The sequence below is a fragment of the Cherax quadricarinatus genome, chromosome 1 (assembly GCF_038502225.1).
Source record: "Cherax quadricarinatus isolate ZL_2023a chromosome 1, ASM3850222v1, whole genome shotgun sequence".
Taxonomy (NCBI): domain Eukaryota; kingdom Metazoa; phylum Arthropoda; class Malacostraca; order Decapoda; family Parastacidae; genus Cherax; species Cherax quadricarinatus.
In genome coordinates, this window is record NC_091292.1 from 97,584,419 (window position 1) to 97,609,832 (window position 25,414).

The 25,414-nt window shown below is 40.3% G+C and overlaps 1 protein-coding gene across 6 annotated transcripts in view; it reads left to right on the forward strand.

Annotated features, from left to right (window-relative positions):
• Positions 1 to 25,414, forward strand: part of LOC128689332 (ralA-binding protein 1) — an 87,424-nt gene that overhangs the window by 23,506 nt on the left and 38,504 nt on the right. For 4 of the 6 annotated variants that reach the window (XM_070084991.1, XM_070084983.1, XM_070084984.1 and 1 more), the window contains exon 3: positions 20,227 to 20,371. In XM_070084991.1, coding sequence (XP_069941092.1) covers positions 20,227 to 20,371 — 145 coding nt within the window. Of the gene's footprint in view, positions 1 to 10,843; positions 10,919 to 15,540; positions 15,809 to 20,226; positions 20,372 to 25,414 lie in introns of those variants that run through there. The other 2 variants (XM_070085018.1, XM_070085007.1) reach the window with 2 other exon arrangements.

The window sequence follows — 25,414 nt, forward strand, 5'->3', positions numbered from 1 at the left end:
TTCTCTTGTATATATTACTAAATTTAAAAGGAGAAACTTTCGTTTTTTTCTTTTGGGCCACCCCACCTCAGTGGGATACGGCTGGTACGTTGAAGGAAGAAAGAATACATACATACATACATATGTACATACATACATGTCATGCCGAATAGGTAAAGCTTGCTATTTTGGCTTTAATAGCAACACTTCTTGCTAAATATGGCAAGCCAAAGCTTGTGTATGCAGTACTTTTGCAAAAATCATTCTGAACCTAATGAAAAAATATATTTCATTAAGTTTGTTAATTATTAAGTTATTATAAACTTCTCTAAAATATATTAGTTAGATTAAGCTAAATTAAATTGCGCTTTTTATTAACATAAATGAAAAAAAAATCTTTAAACGTATAAGAGAAACTTGAGTTCTTGCTAATTGACCAATTTTACCTATTCGGCACGTGTATATATACAGGTCCACGTCCCTTTATCTGAAACCCACTGCACGTGCTGAGACACAACTGATGCCTGCCACTCTGGCTGTCAGTGCTTGGTCATGCTGCCATGTGGCGGCATGACCCAGCACTAAGATGACTGATGCTCCACACTCCATGAATTTCAGAATTTCGGATAAAAGGATGTGGACCTGTATAATATATATATATATATATATATATTTTTTTTTTTTTTTTTTTTTTTTTTTTTTTTTTTTTTTTTTTTCTTTTTTCTCAACAAGTCGGCCGTCTCCCACCGAGGCAGGGTGACCCAAAAAAAAAGAAAGAAAATCCCCAAAAAGAAAATACTTTCATCATCATTCAACACTTTCACCACACTCACACATTATCACTGCTTTTGCAGAGGTGCTCAGAATACAACAGTTTAGAAGCATATACGTATAGAGATACACAACATATCCCTCCAAACTGCCGTCCTGCCAAGTGAGTGTAAAACGAAAGCCTGTAATTGTTTTACATGATGGTAGGATTGCTGGTGTCTTTTGTCTGTCTCATAAATATGCAAGATTACAGGTACGTCTTGCTACTTCTACTTACAATTAGGTCACACTACACATACATGTACACGTTTATTTATACACACTCATCTGAGTTTTCTTTGATTTTATCTTAATAGTTCTTGGTCTTATTACTTTTCCTTTTATATCCATGGGAAAGTGGAATAAGAATCTTTCCTCCGTAAGCCATGCGTGTTGTAAAAGTCAACTAAAATGCCGGGAACAATGGGCTAGTAACCCCTTTTCCTGTAAAGATTACTAAAAAGAATAAGAATATATATATATATATATATATTTTTTTTTTTTTTTTTTTTTTTTTTTTTCAACAAGTCGGCCGTCTCCCACCGAGGCAGGGTGACCCAAAAAAAAGAAAGAAAATCCCCAAAAAGAAAATACTTTCATCATCATTCAACACTTTCACCACACTCACACATTATCACTGCTTTTGCAGAGGTGCTCAGAATATAACAGTTTAGAAGCATATATGTATAGAGATACACAACATATCCCTCCAAACTGCCAATATCCCAAACCCATCCTTTAAAGTGCAGGCATTGTACTTCCCATTTCCAGGACTCAAGTCCGACTATATGAAAATAACCGGTTTCCCTGAATCCCTTCACTAAATATTACCCTGCTCACACTCCAACAGATCGTCAGGTCCCAAGTATCATTCGTCTCCATTCACTCCTATCTAACACGCTCTCGCACGCTTGCTGGAAGTCCAAGCCCCTCACCCACAAAACCTCCTTTACCCCCTCTTTCCAACCCTTTCGAGGACGACCCCTACCCCTCTTTCCTTCCCCTATAGATTTAAATGCTTTCCATGTCATTCTACTTTGATCCATTCTCTCTAAATGACCAAACCACCTCAACAACCCCTCTTCTGCCCTCTGACTAATGCTTTTATTAACTCCACACCTTCTCCTAATTTCCACACTCCGAATTTTCTGCATAATATTTATATATATATATATATATATATATATATATATATATATATATATATATATATATATATATATATATATATATATATATATATATATATATATATATATTATATATATATATATATATATATATATATATATATATATATATATATATTACTGTACAATAGAAGATAACAATGATCATGTTTGTACAGTATTTGTATTTTGAGTAGTATGAATATTAAAACATGAATGTGTATTTAAAATATGGGTAGATATTTGATACTTTCAGTGTAATGTCTTAGTAAAGAATTTCACTTTTATCTTGAGCACTAAGCTGTTTAGGAAGTAACATCATATTAGACAATTTTTTTTGGATTAAGTTATCATACAGCACTTATTAATATGGGCAGTAAAGGTAGTTTCCTCTTCTCTTTTATTGTGACTTTCTTCTGCTTTCTGAATTTCACTCAGATTACTTATAATAAGAGACATTCCTTACCCATATTTTTCTTTGCAGCAAATAAAATTTAATCAGGTCTTGTTTCAGAAGCTTTCATATTCAGTAAACCTTCTCATAATGCTTTGATTACATTTCTGAAAATTGGTGCATTATTTAAAGTAAGGAACATATAGGAATATTAGGGTTATGTTCCAGACCTCTCCAGGTTCTCCATTTTTTTTTGCTATTGTACTTGTTTAGTATTACAACAGTGTAACTTGCCTTGTGTTCTGTTAGTTGTTACTTGAATCATTTGAAGAGTGTGGGCAGGGTTAACATGGGCCAAGTTGGATTTAGGTGAGGTTTATTATCTGAGACACTAATTGTATGTGTCAGCATCATAAAGTAAAAGCCATATTACCTTACTAAATGGTGCCAGACAAATAGGAACTCGCCATGCCTATACCATACATGCAGAAACTATACTAAAGATAAGTGTGGATACACTGGAGAGAGCTGCCATCACTGGCTTTGGCTCCCAGCAGTGTTTTGACATCACAGATTTCTTTATGTATTTCTTTTTTATTCATATTTGAATTGTCTGTGGAATTTTTATTTTATGTTGCATGAAAGGCTAACAATTTCATGTTTAGTGGAGGAGAAAGCATGCTTTGGTCAAAGCAAAGCTTGAGTCAGCAGGGAATTAGCACACTTCCACCTCTTCTCTCAAAATATTACTGCTGTATTAATAGTACAATATAAGTAAATAGGGGCAGCAGCTGACAGGAGACTTGCTCATACATCTTCTCTACTTTTATTGGACAGCCAAATAAACACTACTTTGCCTTACCTAGCAAGGTGTGGGGAGTAGATGTGTATGTAAGGGTAGTCAGCTGACTGTATCTTGGTTGTTCCTCAGTCAAGATCATACCTCCTCTACACGACTTTCTTGTTTAATTACTTTTTCACTATTTCTGCAGTTATTGATAATCAGTTATAATGATCAGTAATTGTAGAAATATAGCTAGAGTACAGGTACATACATAACACAAAAATCACCAGAATGTGTAAGTTTAATATAATTTTGGTAATATGTGATATTGAACTTTATGATATTAATGCACGCTGAGTAATCCCTTCAAACTTTTTACACGGGTTTTATAAAAGTCAAGCCATCACAAGTTATATAAATTTTGGAAAACATTAGCTAGTTAAGGAAAAATGCTGTCTTGTGAACATGATTTCTTGTCACTTAACATGAATGGTGGGTCTCTTGGCAAGCCAAATGGGAAAATTTACAGGATTTGTACCCAGATTATGCATTAGTTAATTTGTTAGATTTATTAAGCACTATTGAAAATGTGATATGCTAAAAAATGTTTGGTTGCACTTTTTGAATTGCATTGCAATAAAATTGTTCATGTGAAGTTGCATTTTATGAGGGTTTACTGTACATCATTGTATTTATCCCCTTGACTATTTCCAGTGCATGGGACTAAATATTGCAGCATGTCAACTTTCTTGGCCATAATATATCCCATCTCTAACTAACTGGATTAATTTTTCCTTGTTTAAATACTGTACTTTTTGTTTGTGGTGGCTGAGCATACAGTTTGCCGTCGCTTACTACACATTTCAGAAATGAAAAAGCAATTTTGAAGCCAACTGGTATTATTCCTTATTGTATATTACACCCTCTTCTGCTGTTGTATTACTTGGATATCTTTGTATATACATTATACAGTAAACCCTCCATATAACAGACCTTGATATAACAAGCTTTTGAAGTATAATTCGCTTAATTTAAATGTTTATTGCAGTCAGTATATAAATTGTGTATACAGTATTATATAAGATATACATTAGGGTACTTTGGGTCTTCTTCTGTAGTTTTTTAACATTATTCTGATTTAATAGACACTTGAGAATTCCCTCATTAGTCCATTATATCGAGCAGTTACTGTACTGTGCTGTATAAACAAAGAACCATTCACAAAACAAAAACAGCTTGAATTGAATAATGATGAGTTCATTGCTGCAGTACACTTCTAAATATTCAAGATGCTTGACTGATTCTATGAAATACTTCAACAGAAAAATTTCAGCAGATAGAATGTACATTTATGTTTTTCATACATCAAATACCTTTATTCACATTTAAATTGATTGTTACTTGTTGCCTGCTTTGTTATATTTGCATTCTTGTTATTAAGATTTTTCAGTCTTCTTTTCCAGTTGCTTTGCCCCATCCAGAAATTTTAAGACTGCCTTTGATAATAGCATGATGAATTGGTTTGTCAACTGTTATATAGAGAACACTTGAAGACATTTCCTAGTTTTTATACAGGCAAAAATATGGGTATGTAATTTAATCAGTTTCATTTTCCTATGGAAGATTGTGAACAAAATGAAATCAAGGTTAATCTTCATTTTTTTCACATGCAGTATGTAGTGTACTGTATGTAGCTTAGAATATTCAGAGAGAAATTATCGATACCTTCTCTCTAGTAAGAAATAAGCATAATCAAGCAAGCCCTGATCCCATTAATAATTTTCAGTGATTGTTTTGGTACTTAGGAATCAATAACCTTAGATGCTGCAATGTTTGAAAAGCCCATTTCAGCCATCCTTACAGAGTACAGAATATTACTTGGCAAAAATAAAAAAATTATTTTTATTACTGTTTATTGACATGAAGCATTAAACTCCTGGGGGTCATGAGTGCAGGTTGAGGTGGAGGCTGTTTCCTCCATCCACCCTACCAGGTTGTACTTCCCTAGTTGTTACCAGGCATACATGTTAATGTTGTTGATAGTCTCATCCTGAAATTTTGGTCAGTATGTGCATCTTGAATATCTTCTCACTCTTAGTGCAGTCCATCTCATCGGCAACAACGGTTATTGGATACATTTATATTTTGTACCTAAGTTTATTCCATAAGATGGGTTAACATAGGTAAGTTGAGCAAATACTATAATTTACAATTTTGGGGCCAACAACATGCTCAGCACTTTGGAATCATTAATATTTCTAATGATAAATCTGCCAAGATTGTTGTTGCACTCATGAAATTAATTATAATATAAATTTTTTTATGGATTTAGAATAGGCATATTATAGGTAGTAGGTTGGTAGACAGCAACCACCCAGGGAAGTACTACCGTCCTGCCAGATGACTGTGAAACAAAAACCTGTAACTGTTTTGCATGATGGTAGGATTGCTGGTTTCTTTTTCTCTCATAAACACGCTAGATAACAGGAATATCTTGCTACTCCTACTTACACTTTGGTCACACTTCACAGACACGCACATGCATATATATATACATACATCTAGGTTTTTCTCCTTTTTCTAAATAGCTCTTGTTCTTCTTTATTTCTTCTATTGTCCATGGGGAAGTGGAAAAGAATCTTTCCTCCGTAAGCCATGCGTGTCGTATGAGGCGACTAAAATGCCGGGAGCAATGGGCTAGTAACCCCTTCTCCTGTAGACATTTACTAAAAAAGAGAAGAAGAAAAACTTTATAAAACTGGGATGCTTAAATGTGCGTGGATGTAGTGCGGATGACAAGAAACAGATGATTGCTGATGTTATGAATGAAAAGAAGTTGGATGTCCTGGCCCTAAGCGAAACAAAGCTGAAGGGGGTAGGAGAGTTTCAGTGGGGGGAAATAAATGGGATTAAATCTGGAGTATCTGAGAGAGTTAGAGCAAAGGAAGGGGTAGCAGTAATGTTAAATGATCAGTTATGGAAGGAGAAAAGAGAATATGAATGTGTAAATTCAAGAATTATGTGGATTAAAGTAAAGGTTGGATGCGAGAAGTGGGTCATAATAAGCGTGTATGCACCTGGAGAAGAGAGGAATGCAGAGGAGAGAGAGAGATTTTGGGAGATGTTAAGTGAATGTATAGGAGCCTTTGAACCAAGTGAGAGAGTAATTGTGGTAGGGGACCTGAATGCTAAAGTAGGAGAAACTTTTAGAGAGGGTGTGGTAGGTAAGTTTGGGGTGCCAGGTGTAAATGATAATGGGAGCCCTTTGATTGAACTTTGTATAGAAAGGGGTTTAGTTATAGGTAATACATATTTTAAGAAAAAGAGGATAAATAAGTATACAAGATATGATGTAGGGCGAAATGACAGTAGTTTGTTGGATTATGTATTGGTAGATAAAAGACTGTTGAGTAGACTTCAGGATGTACATGTTTATAGAGGGGCCACAGATATATCAGATCACTTTCTAGTTGTAGCTACACTGAGAGTAAAAGGTAGATGGGATACAAGGAGAATAGAAGCATCAGGGAAGAGAGAGGTGAAGGTTTATAAACTAAAAGAGGAGGCAGTTAGGGTAAGATATAAACAGCTATTGGAGGATAGATGGGCTAATGAGAGCATAGGCAATAGGGATGAAGAGATATGGGGTAGGTTTAAAAATGTAGTGTTAGTGTTCAGCAGAAGTTTGTGGTTACAGGAAAGTGGGTGCGGGAGGAAAGAGGAGCGATTGATGGAATGATGATGTAAAGAGAGTAGTAAGGGAGAAAAAGTTAGCATATGAGAAGTTTTTACAAAGTAGAAGTGATGCAAGGAGGGAAGAGTATATGGAGAAAAAGAGAGAGGTTAAGAGAGTGGTGAAGCAATGTAAAAAGAGAGCAAATGAGAGAGTGGGTGAGATGTTATCAACAAATTTTGTTGAAAATAAGAAAAAGTTTTGGAGTGAGATTAACAAGTTAAGAAAGCCTAGAGAACAAATGGATTTGTCAGTTAAAAATAGGAGAGGAGAGTTATTAAATGGAAAGTTAGAGGTATTGGGAAGATGGAGGGAATATTTTGAGGAATTGTTAAATGTTGATGAAGATAGGGAAGCTGTGATTTCGTGTATAGGGCAAGGAGGAATAACATCTTGTAGGAGTGAGGAAGAGCCAGTTGTGAGTGTGGGGGAAGTTCGTGAGGCAGTAGGTAAAATGAAAGGGGGTAAGGCAGCCGGGATTGATGGGATAAAGATAGAAATGTTAAAAGCAGGTGGGGATATAGTTTTGGAGTGGTTGGTGCAATTATTTAATAAATGTATGGAAGAGGGTAAGGTACCTAGGGATTGGCAGAGAGCATGCATAGTTCCTTTGTATAAAGGCAAAGGGGATAAAAGAGAGTGCAAAAATTATAGGGGGATAAGTCTGTTGAGTATACCTGGTAAAGTGTATGGTAGAGTTATAATTGAAAGAATATAGAGTAAGACGGAGAATAGGATAGCAGATGAACAAGGAGGCTTTAGGAAAGGTAGGGGGTGTGTGGACCAGGTGTTTACAGTGAAACATATAAGTGAACAGTATTTAGATAAGGCTAAAGAGGTCTTTGTGGCATTTATGGATTTGGAAAAGGCGTATGACAGGGTGGATAGGGGGGCAATGTGGCAGATGTTGCAAGTGTATGGTGTAGGAGGTAGGTTACTGAAAGCAGTGAAGAGTTTTTACGAGGATAGTGAGGCTCAAGTTAGAGTATGTAGGAAAGAGGGAAATTTTTTCCCAGTAAAAGTAGGCCTTAGACAAGGATGTGTGATGTCACCGTGGTTGTTTAATATATTTATAGATGGGGTTGTAAGAGAAGTAAATGCGAGGGTCTTGGCAAGAGGCGTGGAGTTAAAAGATAAAGAATCACACACAAAGTGTGAGTTGTCACGGTTGCTCTTTGCTGATGACACTGTGCTCTTGGGAGATTCTGAAGAGAAGTTGCAGAGATTGGTGGATGAATTTGGTAGGGTGTGCAAAAGAAGAAAATTAAAGGTGAATACAGGAAAGAGTAAGGTTATGAGGATAACAAAAAGATTAGGTGATGAAAGATTGGATATCAGATTGGAGGGAGAGAGTATGGAGGAGGTGAACGTATTCAGATATTTGGGAGTGGACGTGTCAGCGGATGGGTCTATGAAAGATGAGGTGAATCATAGAATTGATGAGGGAAAAAGAGTGAGTGGTGCACTTAGGAGTCTGTGGAGACAAAGAACTTTGTCCTTGGAGGCAAAGAGGGGAATGTATGAGAGTATAGTTTTACCAAAGCTCTTATATGGGTGTGAAGCGTGGGTGATGAATGTTGCAGCGAGGAGAAGGCTGGAGGCAGTGGAGATGTCATGTCTGAGGGCAATGTGTGGTGTGAATATAATGCAGAGAATTCGTAGTTTGGAAGTTAGGAGGAGGTGCGGGATTACCAAAACTGTTGTCCAGAGGGCTGAGGAAGGGTTGTTGAGGTGGTTCGGACATGTAGAGAGAATGGAGCGAAACAGAATGACTTCAAGAGTGTATCAGTCTGTAGTGGAAGGAAGGCGGGGTAGGGGTCGGCCTAGGAAAGGTTGGAGGGAGGGGGTAAAGGAGGTTTTGTGTGCGAGGGGCTTGGACTTCCAGCAGGCATGCATGAGCGTGTTTGATAGGAGTGAATGGAGACAAATGGTTTTTAATACTTGACGTGCTGTTGGAGTGTGAGCAAAGTAACATTTATGAAGGGATTCAGGGAAACTGGCAGGCCGGACTTGAGTCCTGGAGATGGGAAGTACAGTGCCTGCACTCTGAAGGAGGGGTGTTAATGTTGCAGTTTAAAAACTGTAGTGTAAAGCACCCTTCTGGCAAGACAGTGATGGAGTGAATGATGGTGAAAGTTTTTCTTTTTCGTGCCACCCTGCCTTGGTGGGAATCGGCCAGTGTGATAATAATAATAATAATATAATATGATAGAGTGGATAGAGGAGCAATGTGGCAAATGTTGCAAGTATATGGAATAGGTGGTAAGTTACTAAATGCTGTAAAGAGCTTTTATGAGGATAGTGAGGCTCAGGTTAGGGTATGTAGAAGAGAGGGAGAATACTTCCCGGTAAAAGTAGGTCTTAGACAGGGATGTGTAATGTCACCATGGTTGTTTAATATATTTATAGATGGGGTTGTAAAAGAAGTAAATGCTAGGGTGTTCGGGAGAGGGGTGGGATTAAATTATGGGGAATCAAATTCAAAATGGGAATTGACACAGTTACTTTTTGCTGATGATACTGTGCTTATGGGAGATTCTAAAGAAAAATTGCAAAGGTTAGTGGATGAGTTTGAGAATGTGTGTAAAGGTAGAAAGTTGAAAGTGAACATAGAAAAGAGTAAGGTGATGAGGGTATCAAATGATTTAGATAAAGAAAAATTGGATATCAAATTGGGGAGGAGGAGTATGGAAGAAGTGAATGTTTTCAGATACTTGGGAGTTGAAGTGTCGGCGGATGGATTTATGAAGGATGAGGTTAATCATAGAATTGATGAGGAAAAAAAGGTGAGTGGTGCGTTGAGGTATATGTGGAGTCAAAAAACGTTATCTATGGAGGCAAAGAAGGGAATGTATGAAAGTATAGTAGTACCAACACTCTTATATGGATGTGAAGCTTGGGTGGTAAATGCAGCAGCGAGGAGACGGTTGGAGGCAGTGGAGATGTCCTGTCTAAGGGCAATGTGTGGTGTAAATATTATGCAGAAAATTCGAAGTGTGGAAATTAGAAGGTGTGGAGTTAATAAAAGCATTAGTCAGCGGGCAGAAGAGGGGTTGTTGAGGTGGTTTGGTCATTTAGAGAGAATGGATCAAAGTAGAATGACATGGAAAGCATATAAATCTATAGGGGAAGGAAAGAGGGGTAGGGGTCGTCCTCGAAAGGGTTGGAAACAGGGGGTAAAGGAGGTTTTGTGGGCGAAGGGCTTGGACTTCCAGCAAGCGTGCATGAGCGTGTTAGATAGGAGTGAATGGAGACGAATGATACTTGGGACCTGACGATCTGTTGGAGTGTGAGCAGGGTAATATTTTATTGAAGGGATTCAGGGAAACCGGTTATTTTCATATAGTCGGACTTGAGTCCTGGAAATGGGAAGTACAATGCCTGCACTTTAATGGAGGGGTTTGGGATATTGGCAGTTTGGAGGGATATGTTGTGTATCTTTATACATATATGCTTCTTAGCTGTTGTATTCTGAGCACCTCTGCAAAAGCAGTGATAATGTGTGAGTGTGGTGAAAGTGTTGAATGATGATGAAAGTATTTTCTTTTTGGGGATTTTCTTTCTTCTTTTGGGTCACCCTGCCTCGGTGGGAGACGACCGACTTGTTGAAAAAAAAAAAAATTTATCTTTCATAACCACAATATTATACATGGTATATCTCCTTGAGTCCAGGGGGGCTTTTCACATTTTTGTACATTACCATACATAAATACAATAATGACTATAGCCTAACATACTTTATAAGATTTGTTAGTAGTATTAGTTGGAGGCTCTGTATACAGTTGACAAGACCAGTCAGTTCCCTTCAGATTCTCTCAGTTCTTAATGTTCTTGTAACATATTTGTGGCTGTGTTATCTGGGTATTATTAGCTGTTATACAAAAGGATTTGATGTTTTTTCTGTGTTTTAGGGCATCTTTGCCTTGACCTGCACATGTGTGGTTTTTCTCACAGTGTTTGTCTACCCCTAACAGTGTAAGCACGAGACTGAGTTGCAGAGGTGATGTGCTTGATGATCTAATTTGCATGTCACTCGTAAGGTAGAGCAGGTAATGTAGTCTTGACATTTACTGGGGCATGGGCATAGTTGTAGAACTTCTGGTTTGTGCATCAAAACCTCTGTATTTTATCCTGTAGTGTCTGTATCTGGTTGTGGTGATTGGGATTACATTTAAGACTATTTTCTCACTTCCCTCTGTACCACTTAATGCGATATCTGTAAACTTCATCATTTTTATTTTCATCAGTATTCTCTTAATATATTGCAGTTGGTACTGTGCTTGAATCCTAAAATTCTTGCTTACAATACACTGTTAGCATTATTCATTAAAAGATGTATTTTTAACAGTGGCACAATATTCTTCACATGACTAACCTTATTTGCCTTTGTATTGTTATTTACAGTGTGTGTAAGGTGTGCATTTGGTAAATTGTTACTGATCTCTCGTGTTCTCTCAGTTATGGAGTCTCTGCTATAAGAGCTCATCATCCATTGTAATTTCTTATTCTCATTGCACTATATGTTAATTGTGTGCAGCTTTATTTGTTGCTGAATATTTTTTTTTTACTCCCCGTTCCCCTCCCCCAAAAAATCTACCATTCATTCAATAGTTGTCTTACCAGAAGTGTGTGGACATCAATATTCATATGACCCTCCGAACTCCACAGTCCTCACCATTCTTCAGGGTATAGACACTGTGTGCTCGCCTCTAGGACTTAAATCCAGCTAACTGGTTACCCTGAATCACTTTATACAAACGTTACATTGCTCATGCTCCACTCACAAACTCGGCATTAATTTCTCTTATTCTATTTTGTGCTTTTCTCATATTTTTGGTTGTTGAAATTTTCCCACTTATCGTGCTCTGTTTTCTTTCTGTACTCCCTTTAGTAAATCATAATATGATTACTCTCCATAATTAGAAAACCTTCACAATTTTTTTTTTTTAACCACACTGGTCATCTCCAATCAAGGTAGGGTGACCCAAAAAAAGGAAACATTCACCAAATAAATAAACATAATTATCATTTGTGTTTTAAAAGCACTGCTTATCTACCTGTAATATATACTGCATAAGATGGCCATATATGTACTCACAAGATTTAGCCTTTGCTGCCTGTTTCCAACAAAGATAAGTTTGTAATAAAGTTGGTAGAATTACCGACAATATGTAAAGTAAAAGGACACAAGTGCAACTAATGTGACATATTTTATTGTGGCAATGTTTCGCTCTCCAGGAGCTTTATCAAGCCATTACAAACAATACATGGACACAGAGGGTATATATAGGCTCAGAGTGAGGTGCAATACTAGCGGTAGTAGTAGTAGTAGTGACAAAAGTTGTAGTAGTAGTAGTAGTAATACAATATGGTAGAGCAATTAATTCGTACATGAGTAAAAGGATATAAAAGCTATTACTTGGGTAACATAAAAATAGGTTGGACAAATATAGACTGGATAGAGGCAGCCTGTTTCAGTGTTCACTCTCTGTAATGTACTTTGTGTAGTATTAACAGGAGAGACTATGTGATGGCAGGGTTTACTGTTTTCAGGAGGATTCTTGCTAAGACTTCAGAGATGGTGAAGCTGCCGTTGTTTTGTTTAATTGTATTCGAAACAGCGATCAGTGCTGATTCGAGGCACTTGTGTCTGCGGAAATTAGTTTCTTTAATCACTAATTGGGCGTCCCTGAATTTCATGAGATGATTGGTGGAATATCGGTGTTGTACACAGGCGTTGTTCAAGTTATCATTCCTACATGCGTAAATGTGTTCATTGAGGCAGGTGTCGAGGTTTCTTGCTGTTTCACCTATGTAAATCTTGTCACAGCCTCCACAGGGTATGGTGTAAACTCCTGTGTTGACTGGTTCGTGGTGCTTTGATTTTGTCCTGGTTAGATCCTTTATTGAAGTGCTAGAAGTGATGGCGACTCTGGTGTTAGCTTGTGAAAGTACTTTAGAAACGTTCAGTGCAACCTGGCTGTTGGGAAGAATTATAACTTTGTTGGGAGTGGTGTTGGTGCGTGGAGAATTAAGGATCTGAAGAGCTCTTTTCTTGCAGTCTTTGATGAAAAAGGAAGGAAAATGTAACTCATTGAATGTTCGGTGAATGTATGTACATTCCTCGTCAAGAAACTCAGGACTACAAATTCGGTATGCTCTTAGGAAAAACCCGATGATGATGCCTCTTTTGGTCTTGGTATCTTGACTGGAATAGAAGTGTGTGAGATCATTTTTATTGGTAAGTTTATTGGAAACCACAATAAAATATGTCACATTAGTTGCACTTGTGTCCTTTTACTTTACAAAGATAAGTTTACTGTATAAATAATGTAGATATGACAAGTTCATAGATAAAAATTGCAGAGAAGTTTACAGTACAGCATTGAAGCATTTTGGTAAATGGCAGTTATCTGTGGAGGTTCTGTGTTACCATTCTGTCATATGGATATGCACAGAAGCCTTTTATATGTTCTGCACTGGTAGAATTACAGGTCTTTTCTTCTGTCACATGAGCACATAAAATGGCAGGTAAATCTCATTAACAACTGTTTACATTCGGTGTGCACTTTAAACTCATTTTCATTTTCCTATGTGCTTAGTTTTTATTCCTGTAGTGTTTCCTTACCAATTTAGAAGGTCTGATCTGAGACTGGGCTATGGTGATGGTCCACAGAACCACTAACATGTATTGTATATGAGTGTATATGGAAAACCCACTCATGATACAGGGTATACATTCCTGGAAATCTGTGCTTCATGAAAATAATATTTATGTAGAGTGAAGAACATTTGGGAAAGATAGGGTATTGTTCCAGACACCTCCATAATTGTTTTTTAATGTTCTACTAGGTCAAAATTACTGCTAGTTATCATATTTTGCATCCTGTTAGTCATTACTTGCAGTGTTTGAAGAGTGTAGGGAAGGATATTGTGGGTCTACTGGTCTGAGTTAGATGTAATGAGGCTTCCCAGCTGACACACTTGGTGCATGCCAACAGGCAAAAATTAGATATTTCCTTACCAAATTGTGCCAAATATATTGGAATCTACCACACCTATACCAAATATAACTGCATTTGGTAAAGATAAAGAAAAGTTATTAGTGCACCATACCTAGACCAGAAAAATAAACTAAAGATGAATGCATTTGAAGTAGTAATTACCAAGAGAAAATAATGTACATATTGTAATTCAATTACTGTATACATAAAATGTGGGTGGCTGTGTCTGGGATATGTGGAGAGAGCTGCCATTTCTGGCTTTGGCTCTTAGTAATTTTGTGAGATTGTAGACCCAACTGAGCCACACCAGATCGGTCAAACCACCTGTGCCATACCATATTGGTCATACCACCTGTGCCCCACCAGATTGGTCACACCACCTGTGCCACACCAGATCGGTCACACCACCTGTGCCCCACCAGATTGGTCACACCACCTGTGCCACACCAGATCGGTCACACCACCTGTGCCATATCAGATTGGTCACACTGCCTGTGCCACACCAGATTGGTCACACCACCTGTGCCACACTATATCAGTCACACCACCTGTGCCACATAGATGGGCACACCACCTATGCCACATCAGATGGGTCACATCACCTGTGCCACATCAGATGGGTCACACCTGAACCACAGCTGGGTCACACCACCTGTGCTACACAAGCTGAACCACATCAGCTGGGTCACATGTACCACATCGGTTGGGTCACACATGTACATCAGTTGGGTCACACCTGTGCCATACCAATTGAGCCACAGCTGGGTCACACCTGTGCTGCACTAGCTGGGCTACAGTTGGGTTACACTTGTGCCACAGTAGCTGAGCACATTTGGGTCACACTACCTGTGTCACAGCTGAGCCACACCAGTTGGACCACACCTGTGCCACATCAGTTGGGTGATCACACCACCTGTGCCACATCAGTTGGGTGATCACACCACCTGTGCCACATCAGTTGGGTCACACCACCTGTGCCACATCAGTTGGGTCACACCACCTGTGCCACACCAGCTGAGCCAGTTGTCACACCTGTGCCACACTGGCTGAATCACATCAGTTGGGTCACACCATCTGAGCCACATTTGGTCACACCTGTGCCACATCAGTTGGGTCACACCAGCTGAGCCACACCAGTTGGGTCACACCAGCTGAGCCACACCAGTTGAGCCACACCAGTTGGGTCACACCAGTTGAACCACCAGTTGGGTAACCTGTGCCACACCAGTTGGGTCACACCAGCTGAACCACCAGTTGGGTCACCTGTGCCACACCAGTTGGGTCACACCTGTGCCACACCAGTTGGGTCACACCTGTGCCACACCAGTTGAGTCACACCTGTGCAACACCAATTGGGTCACACCTGTGCCACATCAGTTGGGTCTCACCACCTGTGTCACACCAGCTGAGCCACATCATCACACCTCCCACCCTCAGATGTCAGTTGCCACCTTGGCATACATACTCTGAAATTCGGTGAGTTTACAACATAAAACTGTGCAATTTTCCTATGTAGCGTGTTTGTGATTTTACATAATTTAATGCCTTGACCCAAAAAAAAAAGTGTTTGCCTTCGGGGCCTAGTAGTGAGTTATTTGAATATATCTGGGGAAGGTGGCAACGTGTAGTGTTTACATGTGTTGGTGGGAGCGGCGCCAGTTGTACGATAACCCCAGTCACCCTCACTCTCCTGTGGATATCATTGATTATCCGCCTTTTGTGGCAAACATTTTCGCTATCCGTGTATCATGGATATTCCTGCAGATTGCTCTAGAGTCGTGGATAGATGGTGCTTTTTTCACATTTGTTGTGCTGTAGTTGTTGGCTCCTTAAAACTAGTGCATGGCATAGCGGTGTAGTAGATGTGCTGTACAACAATACTCTGCAAGATGTTTTGTGGATCAGATCTCAGCAATAAGGTCCAAGAGGAGGCATGTATGTATATCGAATTGTTCCTTATGTGCATGATTAAATACCACATGTGGCTTGTCTGGCCAAATAGAGTTTGAGTGTAGCCTGGCTGCCACCCGCCCATCAATTTGAGAATATTGAGTATGCAAATGACTTATTGGCAACTGTAGTGCAGGTGTTGTGTGTATACACACACAGACACACACCTGTGTGTATGTATGTAAAGGATGAACTTGATCTCCCGGGCTGTTGTGGGTTGAGTTGCGTCATAGCAGCAGTCATAGTGAATGCTCCACTGACTTGAGTCAAGGGTCGTGACTGTGTGTAATGAACGTATGTGGGTAGTGTGAGCAAGGTTGACGACCAGAGGGCAAGTGGGTGGGTGTAGTATGTGTACGGTTATACGTAACGTGTGAGTGGATGGCTATGGGTGTTGTGTATACGTATAGTGAGTGGGTGTATGTGGGTGTGTCTGGTGAGTGCATTTGTGTGGGCGTATGTGTGTGTGGGCATGTGTATCCAGGGGAAGGGGTTGTACTCACGCTGTGTATATGCATGTGTATACTCACCTATATGTGGTTTCAAGGGTTGAGGCTCAGCTCCTGGTCCATCCTCTTTACTTGTCGCTGCTAGATTCACTCCTGGCTTTGAGATCCTTAGCGTACCTCTCCTTAAAACTATGTATGAATCCTGCCTCTCACTATTCTTCAGGTAATTCAACTTACTGGCTAATCTTGGGCTGAAGAAATACTTCCTAACGTCCCAGTGACTCAACTGTGTTTTCAACTTTCAGCTGTGCACTTTCTCCAGTTACTTAACATGCTTAATAAAGTGTAGGGTCCATACTGGTGCTGCATACTCCAATATGGGCCTGACATATTCCATATACAGTGTCATGAATAACTCCTTACTTAGATGTCCATTCTTAGATTTAGCAGATGCACATTAGCTGCAACAGTTGTATGGGTGATATGCATAAGGTATTCAAAAATCAGGATCACATGATCACTAGTGCCAAGGGGCCTTTCTTATGGAATACCCCCTATGTCAGAACCACTCAGGGTGATTACAAGGTCCAGCCTTGCTGGTTCATCCTCTCCTCTCTCTCTGGTTGTGTCCCTAATATGTTGGTGCATGAAATTCTCCATTACCACCTCCAGCATCTTAGCCCCCTAATATGTTGGTGCATGAAATTCTCCATTACCACCTCCAGCATCTTAGCCCCTCCAGTTTTCTATTCCCTTATGTGACTAGATTCTCCCAGTCAACCTTAATTGTGATTAGTCTTCTTGATTAATAGCTTTACCTTGCTCATGTGAGCCCTTCTGGCCACCTCAGTTAGTGTATCCACCATTGCTCCATTGCTTTTATCATATTCTTGTCTTGGTCTCCTGTTTAGTGGAGGGTTGTACATCACTGCTATCACCACCTTGCAACCCACAGTTTCCAGTGTGCCTACTGCTTCCTCTCTGTCCATTCCTCCCATCTTAAAGCTCCACTGGTTTCTGAGAAGCAGTGATACTCCTCTTCCCTTGGTCTTCCCCCAAAATGTGATAGCCAGCCAGGAAGATCACATCTGTTAGCACTGTAAGCTTTGTCTCTGTGAGTGCTATGATGTCTGATTCATTTGTGCCACCTCTCACTCTATTTGTTACTCTATCTGCATTTGTGTACCGTGCCTTCAGCTTCCTTTCCATCACTATGTTCCAGTTTATGAATTCATGATCCTTACCCTTAGTTTGAGTGGAGGATGGAGGGTATTTTGTGAGAGTCAGCTGTAAAGAAGGTATTTGTGCTGTGGGAAATGGTGATTGTGGGTGTGGAGTATGGTCTGTTTTGGGCTTTTGTCCTTGTATGGGAGGGAAGGTTAGGGCTTGAGGGTGTGGGTGGGTGTGTTAGTTTTACTTTAACATCTTTATTATGCACACCATACCCATCCTGTGGGTGGTAGTCAAAAGATTACAGAGGTACATAATGGGTCCAGGACTGAGCCCCAAAGTTTTGAGAGCTGAACTAGCTCTGGTCACAATCATGGCCAAGTTACAGAGGTAATGAGCTCCAGGTCGAGCTGGTGACACTCATGACAAGTTTCAAAGGTAATGAACTAGATCTGGTCACAATCATGACAAGTTACAAAGGTAATGAATCATAAACACGTCCATACATGGTTACAGTCATGAACAAATTACAGAGTAATGAGCAGTTAACAAACATTCTAGGGAATGCATCCATCCCCAACAACAGATGTTGCTAGATGCCTGTCTCTGTGCGTGCGTGTGTGTGTGTGTATGTGTGTGTACATGTGTGTGTGTGTACATGTGTGTGTACTCGCCTATATGTTGTTGCAGGGGTCGAGACACGGCTCTGGGCCCCACCTCTTCATTGGTTGCTACTAGGTCCACTCTCTCCCTGCTCCATGAGCCCTATCATACCTCTTCTTAAAGCTATGTATGGATCCTGCCTCTACTACTTCACTCCAAATTGTTTCACTTCGTGACAACTCAAAGACTGAAGAAATATTTCCTAACATCCATATGACTCGTGTGTGTGTGGGGGGGATGCATATGAGGGGGCATTGTGTGTGTGTGTTTGTGTATACTCACAAATATACTTGCCTATTTGTGGTTGCAGGGGTCGATTCACAGCTCCTGGCATGTGCATGTGCGTGCCTGTGTACTCGCCTAATTGTGGCTGCAGGCCCCAGGCCCCATGTGTGTGTGTGTGTGTACTCACCTAATTGTGGTTGCAGGGATTGAGACTCAGCTCCTGGCCCCACCTCTTCACTGAGTGCTACTAGGTCCTTTCTCTCCCTGCTCCATGAGCTTCATCATACTTCACCTTAAAGCTATGTATGATTCCTGCATCCACCACCTCACTTGCTAGGCTATTCCACTTCCTGACTACTCTGTGACTGAAGAAATACTTCCTAACATCCCTTTGACTCATCTGGGTCTTCATCTTCCAATTGTGACCCCTTGTTCCTGTGTCCCCTCTCTGGAACATCCTGTCTCTGTCCACCTTGTCTATTCCATGCAGTATTTTGTATATTGTTATTATGTCTCCCCTAACCCTCCTGTCCTCCAGTGTCGTCAAGCCGATTTCCCTTAACCTTTCTTCTTAGGACATTCCCCTTAGCTCTGGAACTAACCTTGTTGCAAACCTTTGCACTTTCTCTAATTTCTTGACATACTTGATCATGTGTGGGTTCCAAACAGGCGCTGCATACCCCAGTATGGGCCTGACATACATAGTGTACAGTGTCTTGAACAATTCCTTACTAAAGTATCGGAATGCTGTTCTCAGGCTTGCCAGGCGCCCATGTGCTGCAGCAGTTATCTGGTTGATGTGTGCTTCCGGAGATGTGCTCGGTGTTATACTTGCCCCAAGATCTTTCTCCTTGAGTGAGGTTTCCAGTCTTTGGCCACCTAGCCTATACTCCATCTGCGGTCTTCTTTGCCCTTCCCCGATCTTCATGACTTTGCATTTGGCGGGGTTAAATTTGAGAAGCCAGTTACTGGACCAGGTGTCCAGTCTGTCCAGGTCCCTCTGAAGTCCTGCCTGATCCTCATCTGATTTAATTCTCCTCATTAACTTCACATCATCTGCAGACAGGGACACTTCTGTGTGTGTGTGTAGTGCATGTGCATGTGTGAGAGACAATGACTTTTCAGTAGTTCTATTTAACTTTATATAGTATTTTAGATTTTTAAAGATTAATAACTTGTATCCATTTTAAAATTTTAATTTTAATTCTCACTCAGAATATCAAATGATCATTCACATCCAGAGCACACACTGTAGATCTAATCACATTGTCAAATAAGGTAACATATATGTGTTTTCAGATTTGGACTTATTAATATACATTAAGTTGTATCATAATTTGTACTTGTATCTTGTGATAAAGTAAGTGTGTGTGTGTGTGTGTGTGTGTGTGTGTGTGTGTGTGTGTGTGTGTGTGTCTGTCTGTCTGTCTGTCTGTCTGTCTGTCTGTCTGTCTGTCTGTCTGTCTGTATGTCTGTCTGTGTGTCTGTGTCTGTGTCTGTGTCTGTCTTTTATTTTTGAGCTTAGTTAATACTTTACTGTTTGTGAATTGTTATATCAACTCCCATCCTTGTTATGTACTTTGTTATATGCCTTGGCTTGTCAAAGATCTTCAGACCACTCTTTTTTTCGCTAAACTTTTTCATTTTGATTGAGCTTGCATATTCCCTTGCCTTTATTAGAACCTGTCACTTGTACATATGTATTTGAAATATTTCCCTTACTTTTGCTTCTGTCCAACATTACTGTATTGTAAGACACCAGAGCAATACAATATGCCTTCCAATACTGATTGAAAGCTCTCATGCTCAGGTATAGTATTTATTTTTTCTTATTCTTCCTTTAAAATGACAGTTTGCTCAAGTTTTTCCTGTTACTTATTAACTAAGCTCTGACAGATGGAGACAGTGGCCATGAGAGAGGAGGGAAGAAGGAGTTGTTGAGAAGTAAGAAGAAGGACAAGAAGGAGAAAAACAAAGACAAAGGCTATGCTGCATTAGGAGAGGACAGCTCACCCGACGATATGGATCAGTCTGACAGCAAGTGAGTGTTCAGGGGATATTTGGGTTGTACTTTCCTAACTGTTCCCTGTGTTTGCAGGTATCAAACTTTATAGTCAAGCCCCAAAATTTGTGAGGGTTATGGTCATGAAGGTTCCACAGATTTAGAATTAGAGAATATTATAATGCAAAATTATGTGCAGATAATAATTTTTATGCAGATTACAGCTCATTCTGTATTTCAGAGGCTATATCTCTTAAAAATTTACTCTAATCTGGGTATTATTAACATTTATAAGGAAGAAAGATCTGGAAAGAAAGAGATTTGGAAAATCCTTTGAGCACCTTTGAAACAAAATCCCATGTGATTAAACTCTAAGAGGTCATATGCAAGGCAAAAAACAAATAGAAAGTATAAATAACTGAAGCTATTCTCAGGGGGCCTTTCAGTAAAATCGTTGGATAATCAAAATGCACGAATTAAGAGGCTCTCGATTCAGGGGGTTTGACTATACCACCAAGTATCTTTAACTTTGTTACAGTTCCCCTTGTGAGTAAGACACGTGCAACGGTAAGGTATCTTTATTCTGAAACATTTTGCTTACACAGTAGGCAGAGGGGTTAGTGGAAGCAATAGAGATGTAAACACTGGGAATGTTTGGAGTCCCCTCACCTGTACTCACTGAAGTGCAGGTGAGAGATGCATCATAATCTACACTTGGAAAATCCTAGGACTGATCCCAAATCTGCACACAGATGGTGCAGCATACCCTGCAATAAAAGTAGGGGTGCAATGAGTACACTAAGAGAAAACACTAAGTGTCCAGGGCCCAAGACTGTTCAACAACCTCCCACCAGGCATAAGGGGAATTACCAACAGACCTCTGGCTGCCTTCAAGAGGGAGTTGGACAGATATCCAAAGGCAGTACCCGATCAGCTGGGATGTGGTTCGTATGTTGGACTAAGTATGGCGAGCAGTAACAGCCTGGTTGATCAGGCCCTGATCCACCGGGATTCCTGGTCAAGGACTGGGTCACAGGGGCATTGACCCCCAGAACACCCTCCAGGTAGACAGGAACCTCAATAAGGACTACAATATATACAAACTATGTGAGGTCAATACGTGGTAAAGTACGTAGCAATAATGTGGAATCTACACTTCAAATATGCAAGATAACTTGAAAAAGTCTAGAGGTTTGCCATCACGCTAGTGCCCAAGATGTGGAGCTTAAGACCACAATGACATACCTAAAGACAAAAATCTCCCAATACTGGAGAGACAAAGAGTACGTGTAAGGGGAACTAAATATGATAATGGTGTATAATACCGACAGGTTGATAAGACACGTGTAACAGTTAAGTATCTTTATTCTGAATCATTTTGTCTACACAGTAGGCTACTTCAGTTGAGTACAGAGTCAGCCAAAGCAGTACAGATGTAAAGACGATGTAATCAGACCATCACCCTTAAAGATGTAGTTTTGAGGTGGTCAGTCCCTCAGCCTGGAGAAGAGTTTTGCTCCATGAGGTGAAGGTGAATCAACAGTACGAGGATTTATATACTGTCTGAGGTGAGGCGCAGCCCACTAGTGGAAGAAAGAATGTAATCATTGACAATATCAGTCTTCATACTGTTACTTCACCTTTGCATTGTTCCAGACTATGAAGCAAAAAACTTCTCCAAGCTGAGGGACTGACCACCTCAAAACTGTCTTCAAGAGTAATGGACTGATTACATCGTCTTTACATCTGTACTGCTTTGGCTGACTCTGTACTCAACTGAAGTAGCCTACTGTGTAGACAAAATGATTCAGAATAAAGATACCTAACTGTTACACGTGTCTTATCAACCTGTCGGTATATATACCATTATCATATTTAGTTCCCCTTATACTCTTTGTCTCTCCAGTATTGGGAGATTTTTGTCTTTAGGTATGTCATTGTGGTCTTAAGCTCCACATCTTGGGCACTAGTGTGATGGCAAACCTCTAGACTTTTTCAAGTTATCTTGCATATTTGAAGTGTAGATTCCACATTATTGCTACGTACTTTACCACGTATTGACCTCACATAGTTTGTATATATTGTAGTCCTTATTGAGGTTCCTGTCTACCTGGAGGGTGTTCTGGGGGTCAATGCCCCTGTGACCCAGTCCTTGACCAGGAATCCCGGTAGATCAGGGCCTGGTCAACCAGGCTGTTACTGCTCGCCATACTTAGTCCAACATACGAACCACATCCCAGCTGATCGGGTACTGCCTTTGGATATCTGTCCAGCTCCCTCTTGAAGGCAGCCAGAGGTCTGTTGGTAATTCCCCTTATGCCTGGTGGGAGGCTGTTGAACAGTCTTGGGCCCTGGACACTTAGTGTTTTCTCTTAGTGTACTCATTGCACCCCTACTTTTATTGCAGGGTATCCTGCACCATTTGTGTGCAGATTTGGGATCAGTCCTAGGATTTTCCAGGTGTAGATTATGATGCATCTCTCACCTGCACTTCAGTGAGTACAGGTGAGGGGACTCCAAACATTCCCAGTAATTAAGGAAGATCCTGCAACAGGTTCCTGAGGGTAATCCTGCAACAGATTCCTGTGGATGCTCCTGCAACAGGTTCCTGAGGATGATCCTGCAATAGGTTCCTGAGGATGATCTTGCAACAGGTTCCTGAGGATGATCTTGCAACAGGTTCCTGTGGATGATCCTGCAACAGGTTCCTGTGGATGATCCTGCAACAGGTTTCTGTGAATGATCCTGCAACAGGTTCCTGTGGATGATCCCACAGCAGGTTCCTGTGAATGATCCAGCAACAGGTTCCTGTGGATGATCTTGCAACAGGTTCCTGTGGATGATCCTGCAACAGGTACCTGTGGATGATCCTGCAACAGGTTCCTGTGGATGATGTTGCAACAGGTTCCTGTGGATGAACCTGCAACAGGGTCCTGTGGATGATGCTGCAACAGGGTCCTGTGGATGATCCTGCAACAGGGTTCTGTGGATGATCCTGCAACAGGTTCTTGTGGATGATCCTGCAACAGGTTCCTGTGGATGCTGCTGCAACAGGTTCCTGTGGATGATCCTGTAACAGGTTCCAGTGGATGGTCCTGTAACAGGTTCTTGTGGATGATCTGGCAGCAGACTCCTATGGATGATCTGGCAGCAGATTCCTGTGGATGATCCAGCAACAGGTTCCTGTTGTTGATCTGGCAACAGGTTCCTGTGGATGATCCTGCAACAGGTTCGTGTGGCTGTTCTGGCAACAGGTTCCTTTAGATGATCCGGCAACAGGTTCTTGTGGATGATCCCGCAACAGGTTCCTGTGGATGATGCTGTAACAGGTTCCTGTGGATGATGCTGTAACAGGTTCCTGTGGATGATCCTGCAACAGGTTCCTGTGGATGATCCTGCAACAAGTTCCTGTAGATCCTGCAACAGGTTCCTGTGGATGATCCTGCAACAGATTCCTGTGGATGATCCTGCAACAGGTTCCTGAGGACTATCCCATGACCTGATTGATGGCAGGTGTTACTGTAGCCACTTGCAAACTTACACTTCTTGCCAATGCTCACCTTGTGAAAATTATGTATGTGAAGGGCCCCAACTGTTGCTCAGATTCATTCACTACAGAATGAACAAGGGCCTTAAAAGATTCACGCTCGTTGCTGACATCTGTGGAACTTGGAATCCGTTTTTCTATAGACACCCATGTTATAATCGAGATGTGTTCATGAAGTATAATATTCCATATCTATTTTATTTTTAGTAGTGGAATTAAAAATCAGTGCATAGTACAGTATTAAAAAAACAATATGTAGTACAATACTCAGAAGAGGCCCTCTCTACTCTTTCCTTCCCCTCATTCTTATTTCCTTTCCACCCTTCTCTTCATTTGTATTTAGCACCCTTTCCCCCACTACTCCAGCTCTACACCATTTTACTGTACTTCAGTGGAATAATATACTCTACCATATCACTGTGCTCCATGACCCACTCCATCCATGGTCAAAGACTGTTCATCCTTCTACCAACAAACATCAGAAATGTTGCTGGAATAAGCATAAGGGTATTCAAGAGAAAACTAGATCGCTACCTCTGCCAAGTAACAGAGCAACCAGGCTCTGATACCTGTGTGGGCCAGCAAGCCACCAACATCAACAGTCTGGTTCCACACGCAATCGACAGAAAAACCTGGCACCAGGTCTGATTGTGAAGGCAGAAAACTCTACAAAACTTGTCACAGGTATATAAGATGCAGGCTGTCATTAGCAAAGAGTATTGGTTTCTTAGATGCTGTAAGAGGAGGAAAAGGAGAGGACCCAGAAGGCTCATGAGGGACCCTTAATTTCACTGAAAGTGGTTGAAGAAATGCCATTAATGGCTACATGCTGCTCTTACTTAGGTAGAATTAAAGTAGTATGCATGTGCATCTAAGTCCAAGGTCCAAGCTACATGTATCAAAAGTTTTACACAGATTGATAAAAAGTTAATAGGATATTAGTTTCCCTCAAGTCCTGTATAAACAATGTCAGGCATTTTTATGATGGCATCTTAGTTTTTTTTTTTTTTTTAATTGGAATCCCAATTGCCATGAAGTCAGCATATCATGTGTAAGTATCTGTATGGTTACTTGTGGATTACTTTCTCAAATATTTTTGATAGTATATGTTTTGGTTGATTAGATTTTGATCTGTAAGCATTAACACGAGTTTGATCATCTTTATGAATGGCTCTCTTGAAATTGTTTGGAAAGGTTTGCTCTTAAATTGATTTTTGAAAAGCTTTGAAATAATTTGAGATAAAACCAGGGCAATTTTCTTGTAGATTATAGCAAGTACAGTACAGCCTCTCCTCACTTAACTAGGGAGTTGTGTTCCTAAGACCACATCGGTAACGAATTTGTTGTTGAGTGAGGAGCATACTATAATGGTAGTGAGTTTGTGTTGACCATCTTTAATATTGTTTTAATGTCATAAGAACATAAGAAAGGAGGAACACTGCAGGAGGCCTGTTGGCCCATACTAGGCAGGTCCTTTACAATTCATCCCACTAACAAAACATTTGCCCAACCCAATTTTCAATGCCACCCAAGAA